This window comes from Cephus cinctus, unplaced genomic scaffold (genome assembly GCF_000341935.2).
Source record: "Cephus cinctus unplaced genomic scaffold, Ccin1 Ccin1_scaffold0215, whole genome shotgun sequence".
In the NCBI taxonomy this organism is placed as follows: domain Eukaryota; kingdom Metazoa; phylum Arthropoda; class Insecta; order Hymenoptera; family Cephidae; genus Cephus; species Cephus cinctus.
In genome coordinates, this window is record NW_014332933.1 from 2,521,093 (window position 1) to 2,533,032 (window position 11,940).

Below are 11,940 nucleotides of genomic sequence, written 5' to 3' on the forward strand. Positions count from 1 at the left end.
ATTTACACTCGGTGCTGTAATAATTTATATTACACGAAGTAATGAAAATTATCCTTCATTTTGTTTAGTGCATACTTAACCCTGATCCATGTTTTTGGTATACGATTATGAACCGTCGCTGACTGAGGTTGCAAATTCACGGGTAGAGGAGGCTGTGCCAATCCCACGCACGGTAAAACTCAGGAACAGAGGAATTAAGCGCACCTGGAGTTTGTGCGCCCGTAGAAAAGGGTCGGTTGAGACGTCCCTGGTCTAAGGCGGGGCTCTTGTATACCGCGAAGAGAGGCAAGCGGTTGAATCGGATTGGATTGGGGCGCAACTCGCAAGCAAACTGGTTTGGTTTTGTACGGCTTGCACCACTGCACCGCTCTCTCGGCGAGACAGTCCAATTTATGCATTACGGCTATGTAGGCACTACACGATATCAAAACGCTGTGCCCGGACCTTACTCCATTCACCGTTGCAATATTATCTGAATTTCGCAAGTGCCTACACGACTAAATTGTAACACGCCACGCTACGCTACATAAATCTTACGCTTCACACGGGGGACAAAAAAAATACTATATTCGCAGTGCTTTACGATATTTGTTACGTTCGTACGGGGAACCCGTGAGTTTGATAAAAGAATTTAAAAAGAAAAAAAAGTGTTTACGATAAAGAGGAAAAGAACAGGAGGATATCGATAAAATAGGATCGAAAATACGTTATCGTACACCGTCGTGTATTGGACGTCAATCATAATATGAATCATACGATTTCGCATAAAACAACGTGACTCTGTATATTGTGTGTCGAGAAACTGGTGCTCGGTTATATTACACAGGCTTCGTTAACTAATCAACCCTTCGCAACAATTAATCGGCAAAGGTACTGAATGTTTATCATTTTTCCGTTTACACGGTTTTCTTCTCGCTTGTCACTCTATTTTCACGATATTCGTCAGCAACGCGTGTGTCTATGTACGAATTGTTAATGACCTTGCCTACGAACGGCATCAAGTGCATACTCGTGCAACGGCCTTTTCGGTCGAGTCGACTACGCCGGCGAGTCGTGTTTGTCTGGCCGTCCGCGCTCTTTTCTCCTACAACGTCTGGCTATACTTTGAACGCGCCAATGTAATTTCAAAGGTTATAATTAAACTGTGGCTACGCAGGATCCTCGCACAATTCGCTACGGATATTTTCACGTTTCTCGTTGCAGAGACTACAGTAGATATTTTTTGTTGCATTATTAAGCTTGTTCTTTTCTTGCTTCAACCTCTAATGACTAATAGCCGTATTCTCTTTCTCTCACTCTTTTGCCTTTCTCTTCTCTACATTATTTGTGCGTCCAGAGAAGCGTCCTTGGTTTTACGTGCAATGCACGCACGGTTCATTCATCCGTATTTTTGCACGACGGTTAAGGTTAGGGGACTGCGAACGCACACGGGCTCATGCACCATTTATATATGTATATATACGTGTCTCCATAGTCTGGCTGCACCAGGCGAAATATTCGAGGCGGTTACACGAGGCGGAGTATAATCTCGAAGTAGAAAGAGCCGGACGCCCGGCATTGTAACGGACCATTGCAATTAATGCTTTATCGAGCGGTTAGAGGAGAAAGCTCTTTCTTGCACAGACTTTGGTTGGTATAGACGGGAAGAGAGAGAGAGAGAAAGAGAGAGAGAGAGAGAGAGAGAGAGAGAGAAGAAAAGAATGCATCGTATGAAACTCGTGCTCGTTATATACCCGTCATCTTTTTTAATAATCCATTGGTTCGGACGGCTCGTGTAGCTAAATAACCGTGGAAGATCGAAGCGGCGCGATCAAGCGTATTCGAAAAATATGATGGTACAATTTACGGTTCGCCGAGTGCATAATGCACTGGTCGGTCGTCGCGCGTGTGTGCATGTGCGCGGAGCTCTCTCGCATTTTTTTTCTTTTTCTTGTCTTCTTCTTCTTCTTAACTTCTGCACAACAGCCAATGGGGTGCTTTCTGCAAGAAATTCGATTAAATTCGATCGATAGAGCGTCACGTTGAATACTATTGAGAAAGCCGCTGCAATACCTTGCATTCGTGTCACATTTGATAAATGCATCCTATGTGGATAAAACGTTCGTGAATTGCAACTGTGTCATTGAATCGTTCTTTAGAATGCAAATTTCTTAAGGAATTGTTTTGTTTGAAAGTGACGTGGAGACCAATGAGAATTGGCAGATTGTGTGTCATTTCCTAGAAGGAAATATATCGGTAGGATTTAATAATAACTTTGATAGTGCGTAAATAGTAAAAATGCATAGAAGCGGAATTGCATATCAAAAGGAGGTTAATGCGTGCGGAAGGTGCAGGAACGACGAGCGCGCGCGCCACGGCGTTCGCCCAGTGCATTTTGCATGTTGCGAACTTTTTCCATCTCCGTGTTTTTGCGAGAGCCAATGAGAATTCGCAAGGGCGCCAGAAAGAAAATGGCCAACGCGTGGCCGCTGGGTTCGAGCGTATCTTTGCGCGTCGTTTTGTGAACCCCGTAGTTCGCGATCACGTTGACGTCTGCCGCCATTTCCTCGCAGGAGGATTCCGTTCGGTAATTTTTAGAGGTAATAGAAGCGCGCGAGCCATTAAGAAACGTCCATTTATTTGGCTTGCCGGCATCTCTGACGCCGTGATAAATTGCGCGTTCGGAATTCGTTCGTCGGAACAAACAGGTGCGAGTGTTGTGTCGAGTGCAGAAAGTGCATCGCATTCCTCGAGACGTCTAGATGCAGTTCCTTTGCCGGCCGGCGGCGCCCGACGTCTTTTCGCAATTTGCGAATCTATTTTAACGTTTTCAAACTCGTTACCTCTCGCTTTTCATAGGGTTTCTCGTACTGTCTCCTACGACGTCGAATTTGTTCTACCCGCCTTTTATCGCGGCGCTAGCCATACCAAATCCGCTATTGTTCGCTTCCTGGGAAAAGTTTTTTTTCCTCTCTCTTTGTCCCTCTCTATTTCTTTCCCTCGGTTTCCTTTTTCCATTCTCACACACTTACAAACACTCTCTCCCTCTCTCTCTCTATCTCGTAGTCTATCTGGTTATCTATTTATCTTTCACTCTAACTCCGTGGACCTTCGGCACCCAGCTGCTCGAGCAAGTATCATCATCCAGAATTACTCACCGTTGATCTTCCCGCATTTGTTAAGAATACTGGATGCTTTGTAAGGGCGCGCGTAAAGAATTTTTCTCGTGAGAATTGCTGCCCGCTGCTCGTTGATCAGTTAGCGCGGGAAATGTGACGCTCCGTACAATTCAATCTTGAGGATTCCTTGGCGATGCGTCAACTCGCGGAATTTTCATGTTGAATGGCTAGAATATTGGGGGACGGCCGGTTGAGGATGGTCCGTTCACTGTCATTCGAATGGCCTTTGTCAGTCGTTGCTCCGAAATCGTCAGGTTCACACGACCACATTCGATAAAGACGGCGGCAGTTGCATAGCAACCCGTGACTTTGACTTTTCTTTCTCCTTTTCTGTTTAACAACTCCCTTGAGGTACCATTTAGAATAGTGCGAATTATTTTGGTTTTTTTTTCTCATCATTTTACCCTACCTTTTCTACATCCCTTTTTCCAACTATAATTGAAGATTTTTCGTGTATCGTTTTGAAATTGAATCCTCCAATGATGTAGTGTTGAGGCGGGAAATTCGCGTAACGCATCGTTTCGTATTTCGGCAAAAGAATTTTCGTGTTTTAAGTAGTGTTCAAGTTGATTGCTGAGTTGTATTCTTAAGTAAAATTACTGACAGATCGGTGTTATGTAAGTTTTGTGAAATTATTTTTATAAAAGTGCGGGCAACTCGGTTTTTCTTTTTTTTCTTTTACGCAGTGTGGAGAACAAATTAATTTTTAATACGCTCTGTTGATTTCAATTGGTTTTTTTTTTAAATATCTACTTTTGTATTATTTTTCGATTACTCAGTGGCGCGGATAAAGTATCGCGGAGTCGGTTTAAATTAGAATATTTCTTTTTTTCTCTTCTGTGGGGACATTAATATTTATAATGTGAAAAATGTTCCATGAATTTTGATTATAAATGAAACTATCAATAATTTATGACTTGCAAGCTGACCTGTCAGGATAATAATGTGCTTATTTTTTAAAATGACATACGATTATAGTTTATCTTGTACTTAAAACATATTGACAGAGATTAGAAGTGTGGTTTTTCTGTTGCTTTAGCTATGGCAGAGGGGAATGGGGAAATAAAAATGGAGGAAAAGCAGTCCAAGGAGGAGATGGAATATGTGGAAAGGACAGAGGATTATGCAAAACTGATCCAGTATGGACTCGATGAGAAAGTTGCAGCAAAACTTGACGAAATCTATAAGACCGGCAAGCTAGCTCACGTGGACTTGGATGAGAGAGCATTGGATGCATTAAGGGAGTTTCCAGTGGAAGGTGCATTAAATGTACTCACGCAGTTTCTTGAATCTAATTTGGAACATGTCTCCAACAAGTCTGCATACCTCTGTGGTGTTATGAAGACATATAGGCAGAAGACTAGAGCTGGACAAGGAACTGGCACCAGTACGACATCCAAAGCACCAGACGAGGATAAAATTAAGGTAAATACCATACAATAATCATTGCACTTCAAGCTACTACAATACTTTGAATACCAATCTTTACTCTATAACCAAGTATACCTTAGTCAACATTCTTTGCATGGACAACATTTTTTGCTATTTTTAACCTCATACTTTTTTTATTGTCTGTATATGTGAGAACATGCTATATGATATGCGTATGATGTTCCTGCATACATACGATGCCTTTATATTTTTGCTCGTATTCCTGATTTATTGCAACACATGATAATCTGTAGTAAATGACTGTGCGCCGAATGTATTTATCAAGTTTCGCGTAAGGTCATAAGATGATATCAACAGCGAGAGACGAAGTAAAAAAGAAATGAGACATAGAAAATGCATGGATTAGCAAAACACACCTAATTGGTTAAATATTTTGTTCCTTTATTGCACATCTGGTTTGCCACTGTGTAAACTGAGACATTTCGTATATTTTTCCATGGTATGTGTGTCTGCAATGCAAGTCATTGCAAACAGGATTTCCTCAATGTATTACACCGCTTCTCTTTATAATTCCACCTATGATGACAAATGATTCGCACCATACTTTTACCTAATCATTGACAATGCATTTCCATGCAGATGATACTCGAAAGAACTGGATACCCCTTAGATGTGACGACGGGACAAAGAAAATACGGCGGTCCACCTCCTAATTGGGAGGGTCCTACTCCAGGAAATGGTTGCGAGGTAAATTAAACATCCATTGTCAGCTTATTTATGCTAGAGCCATTTACATTCGCCTGCAGTTACATAATCAAAAGTGATTCATTTTTCCATAATGCTTCCAAGGATAATTATGATCTGACAAAATAATTCCAAACTCTTCTTTCTATAATTGTATACAGAGTTCTACGAGTTTTGCTGCGACAATCATATTTGACAGCTATTACAATCTCACTTTGTTTGAGCACTGTTTTATTTGCGATTAGCTTCACAAGATTGGTTTCTAGAAATTCATAGTAACATTGACAGCTGTCAAACTTGACTAACGAGCCTCCAATAGATGGTACTCTGCAGAGAGTGCGTAGCTGCACATAGAAGAATTTATAAAATTGACTATGACTTTTCTGTTCGAAGGTGTTTTGTGGAAAGATCCCAAAAGATATGTACGAAGATGAGTTGATTCCATTATTTGAAAAATGTGGAAAAATTTGGGATCTGAGGCTGATGATGGACCCCATGACATGTACCAACAGGGGATATGCTTTTATCACATTCACTAACCGGGAGGCTGCACAACAGGCTGTTAGAGAGGTATGTCTACTTCCGCCTATGACTACTATTACTAGTATTACTACTCTACTACTATATACTACACACTACTTTTACTACTACTACTTACTACACACTACTATTACTACTACTGCTACTACAATTACTACTACTACTACCGTTTAATACATAGACCTTATCTGTAACGTGTACAAACTTACTTATCTTTTTGTTAGCCCCATAGTTAACACCATGCCGCTACGGACCCATTGGATCTTTTTATTTATTTATTGTTTACAAAATTTTTAGAAATGTTACAAAATTGTTATTGCTACCAAAAAGACATGCACTCATTCAAAATGTTTGTCGTAGATACGATTAGCGGAAAGAGTCCTGATAAGTGTTTCAATTCAAGTTACTTCCTTGAACACGAGTAGACTCCTCCGCTTTATTTATTTTTTTTATAATTTTTTTTTCCATTATATCTCATCACCACAATTCGAAGCGATGCGCTCGATCAGCAATCTCGATTACTCTCGAGGCTCGTTGCTGAAATTTTCTTTTTCTTTTTGTTTCCACGACTTTAACCTTTAATTTATATTTAAGTCCCATGATGTTATCGCCTCGACTTTACGGAAACAATTGGCTCTCTTAAAAGAAAAACATTTCGAACGAGTGTCGTTACACATCTATGTGGCTTGTTCATTGTTCGTACATATTAGCTCCGTCTTTCTAGTAGTATCATGACTGTCATTGTGGTAATTGAAAATCGTATTCGGGATCGGTATCTGATGATCAATGTCGTTGGTGTCAAAGAACAACCCACATAATCACTGTCTTGATACGTATATGTCCCTGACCATTTATTCATGTTTAAGTACATAGTGACATCCACTTGATCCCAGACATTTTTATAACAGTGAAAGATGTATTAATGATGTCCTGCGGATGAGTTTCTTTTTCCAGCTCTCCTCTTTGCTCAGTGGGCAAAATTGGGAGTGGAGAACCTTGCTGAAAGAGTAATGAGTACGAAAGAAAGTACGTAAAAAACCAAAAAAAAAAAAACAAAAAAAAAGTAACGAGAGAACGTACGAAAGAACAGAAAAAAAAAGAAAGTAAAGGAAAAAGAGAGAAATGATATTTACGAAATTCGAAAGAGACAAGAGAAAAAAAATGTATCTTCTGTGGTTTAATTGGTTAGGGGTATATTTACATAATTGGTTGCAACTCAATTGGACAGTGACAATTTTTGTAACAAAATTTCAAAAAAAAAAAATTGGTAGGCTTAAAATTTGTTTACAGGAGCACACGATACGCGTACGCCGGTTTCCTATATTGTGAAGACTCGAGCGACAAAGCGCATGCCACTTTCTCGCTTTCGTGGATCCACGCCATGCTAACTACTTTTACTAAATTGTACATTTTGAGAACGTTTCCTAAATTTTTTTACTATCTGTCGTAATTACTTAACACCTATATGGACAAACTCATCGGAACAAAATTAGGCATGTGTGTGTTTTTCTTCATCCCACAGCTCGATAATCACGAAATAAGACCCGGCAAGTGTCTGAAAGTAAACATTAGCGTTCCTAATCTACGACTTTTCGTGGGGAACATACCAAAGTCAAAAGGCAAAGAGGAGATCTTGGAGGAATTTGGTAAATTAACAGGTAAAGTGAATTCGAGGCGTGTGTTACCTACCTCATACCTATACCTACCTGTCTACCTGTACTGTAACATAAGAGTGGTAGCTTTTAAGTAGTGGTTGTAGATGGTATGGAACTATGGAGCATCCACGCGATCACAATGATTGCGTGATCTGCGACACCTGTGACACCTTCGATTCTGGTCAGTCTCCTTGCCTCTCGGTTTATTAGTGAACAGTAACACCTCTCTGGTCCAAGTCTTCTTTTCCTCTCATATTTAGGTTGAGTTATGAGTTATATCTGCTTCCAGCTGTATACGCGCCGAGTACCTTGCTCCAGGCTCAATCCTAATCACAACCAGACACCATTCGGATATCATCCACCACGTATCACACGCAGTCCTCGCCCTCTTGTCGATCACTGCTCATCCTCCCGTCGACGCTCACCGTCAGATCCTTCGAGTCCTCTCAAGATCATCCACGATCTCGTCGACCCGTCTCGCTCATCGCTTCCTTCTTCGCAACCACCGTCCGTCCTGCGTCGCGGAGGAGGAAGATGCGAACAGCGTTGCGGGTTCCGGAGGACCTGGATGTTCGAGAGAGAGAAAGAAAAAAAAGAAAGAAAAAAAAAAAGAAATATACACCAATGAAACCCTGTAACTCGTGTAGACTAAGAACATCGTATTCTCAGATCTGACGAACGCAAGCCATCCAGAGATCATTTTTATTTGGATCTTTGATTTGTGAAAATGTGATTCATGACTAAGCCTCAAGCATTGGGGGTACGGGAGACCTGCGTGGACCGCTGGGGCGTGTGGCTCGCTAACAAACGGACAGGCACTCCCAACCACCCATTCATCCATTATCCAAATTCTATTTTAATCACGTATCCCAATTGGAACCGACAATCCTACTTCCACTTTCCGTTATCCAACTCGTCCTGGATCCCTTTAACCTCTCTTGCTCTTTGTATCTTTGACGCTCATGCACACACGTACATGTGTGTGACTTCTCTCTCTCTCTCTCTCTATCTCTCTCACTCACTCTTATTGTCTCTATATCTATCTATCTCTTTCTCTCGTTCAAATTCTCATTGACTCTCCGTGTCCATTTCCCATGGATCCTACGACTTTCCCTTGTAACTATCCCGAAGACACACCTATCGCTCCAACTCTCCTTTTGAAGGTCACTTCAGATTATAATTAACAAAAACCAAAAAACAAAAAAAAAAAAGAAAAAAAAATACCTACGCTCAGTCAGCCAATAAGCAGGCGAAATCACAAGAGGCAAGCTTAATTGGCTCTCTCCTTCCACATTATTCTTACAGCTGAATGATTATGAGATTCGGAAAGGCAAAAAGATTGGTGTTACCGTATCTTATAACAATCACCGCTTGTTTGTGGGAAATATTCCAAAGAATCGAGACCGAGATGACTTGTTCGAAGAGTTTACAAAGCACGCACGTAAGTTGACAATTGCCCTTAAATCAGCAGGCAGTGACCAAAGGAAGTTCTGTGGGAGAGAGCGATATGTACCTTAATCGGTGGGTCAGTTGTGTTGTAATTGCAGTCGATTAGCGGAGGTGCCAGGTGGGTTGGAATCTCGCCCTCTCGCATCTTAAATAGAAGAAAAAAGAAAAAAAAAGTTCAATCACAATTATTTCGAATATTCGTCAGTCATTGGTGGTCTGTTGTTCTCCCGTTGGCAAATTTTTTCACTGGACTTTGCAAAAAAAAAATTTTTTTCTTTCCATTCACACCTATCGTAAACACCTATCACGTATCAGCTACGGAATGCTTTTTCTGACGGTGTTTATTTTTTATATTCTGTTTTTTAAAAAAAAAAAAAAAAAGAAAAAAATGAAATTTTAGAAAAGGAGCCTCTGTCCACAATTTGTTCATGAGTCGCGAGCGAATGAGATACACTGTATGGGAATTACTTTATTTCTCTCTTTCTTCTCTCACTCTCATTCTTTTTCCTTCTTTCTCCACCTTTGGTCTTATTTTTAGTTGTATTGAGAAAATTTTTTTTTTTTCTTTCAAGTATACTCTCTCCTCGCATTTTTACACGCAATTCCTGATTACGTATCTAGTATTCGCCGTGCGTTTGTCTCGTTGTGAATTGGCTATTTTGTTATGATTAGTTCTCTTCACCCATCCGTCCTTTTAATTATACATACATATATATATAGTTTTTCTTGTCTTTTTGTTTCTTCGCATTCCCTTATTCTTTCGAAATTTTCTTCCCATCGAATCTCTCTCTATCTCTCTCCCTTCTCCTCTCGTAGTTTGCACTCTTTTTATTTCCGTTACTCGAGACATTCGTGCAAGAGTTCGTCGCATGTCTTATCAAAATCTCCGGGGTGGTAGAACGAACGAAAAAAAAAAAAAAAAAAAACTAAAACTTGCGGGTACGTAGCTTAGTCTCGCTGTCTCCCCCTCTAAGGTACAAACGTTACTCGTTGCGGAATTATATCGATCGCGAGATCAAAAAAAAAAAGTGATACCAAAAAAAGAAAACAAAAAATTTACGTAGGTCTGTCTTTCGTTTCCGAGAAGTTACACGGAAATGTGAAGCGAAACAAAATTTTTCAAAAAAGCAAAAAAAATTTACTAACGGCTGGCATAACGTGTCAATTTTGACAAAGCGATGTCTCGTCCAGGTCTGTTTGAGAACGATGTCTTTTTGTGTGAAACGACGAGTGCCTGAACCGTGATTCATTCTTGTACTTTCTCTCTGGTTATTATATTTTTCTTTTATATATATATACATACATATACACATATATATGCAGGACATTTTTTGTTCAGTGGCTATGTGTCTGTATATACTTATTTTTATTATTTTCTTTTTTTTTTCTTTTTTTTTTTTCTTTTTTGTAATATACGCGCGAATGTGTGGTGGCATTTAGTATATTCTTGCATGAACTCTCAGAGTCTGGACACAGAGAGGAGACCCAGCGACAAAAACACATCCCCGGAGGCAAGTGCCAAAGTTGATGCGATGAGGCGAAGGCTGATCGAATTATTATTCATTTAGGAATCATACGTACGAGAATAACATTGCGTTAGGAGACACACGAGGCATATACATTTTTCCAACAATTTACGAGACTCTTTTGTCTTCCTCCTCTTGGTCATTAATTTACACGCGTCTACCTGCGTCGTGGGACTTGCTTTAAACGCCCGCCCGCCCCCCTGCATTAGTATTGTGACTTGCGGGAAAATCCAATTTTTCTATTTTTTTCCCCTCCAATTACATCGACCGTCACGTTCGTTGGATGGGAGAATGTGTGCCACGGTGTTCGTTTTTGCGAAAAAGATATTAAAAAAGAAAGTAATCATATAGGTAGAAGAAAAAAAGAATAGAACGAGCATCAGAGCTTGGCTATGTAAACTGAGAGGAAGGAGAGGTGAACCATATCCTACAAAGCATTGCAGTAGATAGTCGGACTGTCTGACATACGTTATTTTATTTTTTATTTTTTATTTTTTCAAATCGCGCAACCACGGGTCAGTCTGAAGTGTTCGTAAATTCGTTACAAAGAATCGTGTGACGTTTACGTTAAGAATGTCTATAGAATTTTGAGGGGTTTTTCGAAAAGAAATTTCTTTTTTCTCTTTCGAACCATTTTATCTTTACACGTTACTCCGTTTATATGTTTTTTCGATCGAGGGTCGACCCGTTCATTTGACTTTTTTTTTTATCTTCTTGATCTTGATTATTAAGCCGAGCTTGGCTCGGTGATAGTTTTTCTCTTTTTCTTATTTATCTCCATATTTTTTTAATCTGTAAACATCTCAGACCGACCACGTGTCCGGTTTTTTTTTGTTTGACACAATGTCTCTCTCTCGCTCCGTCGAGTGTATTCTATACCGTTCTCTCGTTTTAATCTTCACGTTTCGTTTCAAAAGCCTTTTTCTTCACATTGAAAACACGTATGTCGTCTCCTAACATAGAAAAACGTCAGGTTCCCCTTTTTGTTTGTCTCTTGTCGAAAGAAAGAAAGAAAAAAGAAAAAAAAAAGGAAAGCGAAAGACATTTCAAAGAAAGCATTCACAGTCACAAGCAACTACGGCGAAACTGATCGTACGCGAACATAAATTTTGATTATTTTTTTTTTTTTGGAATTTATTTATTTTTCTTTCTTGGTAAGAACAGGAAATATACATATATCTATAGAGGAACGTCAACATCCTCCCCTTCTACCCTTATCACACACGCTTAAAACATACGCACCCGTCGGCATGTCTCGATTAACAGCGGGTTGACTTACGGACGTTTCGCGAGCCTTTACAGAAATGGAAGAAGGAAAAAAAGGGAAAAGTACGGGAAAAAATGAGAGGGAAATGACAATAATGATACATACAAACAACCACAACACTGTGCCAAGGTTAATGGTAGTACAATAATAATAATAATAATAATAATAACGCGCACTTGACTATTCTAGCCCCCTCCCCCCCCCCCCCC

At 40.0% G+C, this 11,940-nt stretch overlaps 1 protein-coding gene across 15 annotated transcripts in view; it reads left to right on the forward strand.

Annotated features, from left to right (window-relative positions):
* LOC107265004 (heterogeneous nuclear ribonucleoprotein R) overlaps positions 1-11,940 on the forward strand; it is a gene marked incomplete in the record, with an annotated part of 39,617 nt that overhangs the window by 10,421 nt on the left and 17,256 nt on the right. For 3 of the 15 annotated variants that reach the window (XM_015733898.2, XM_015733901.2, XM_015733902.2), the window contains 5 exon segments: positions 2,425-2,579; positions 4,198-4,583; positions 5,190-5,297; positions 5,688-5,864; positions 8,795-8,930. In XM_015733898.2, coding sequence (XP_015589384.1) covers positions 4,200-4,583; positions 5,190-5,297; positions 5,688-5,864; positions 8,795-8,930 — 805 coding nt within the window. 15 annotated transcript variants of the gene reach the window in all.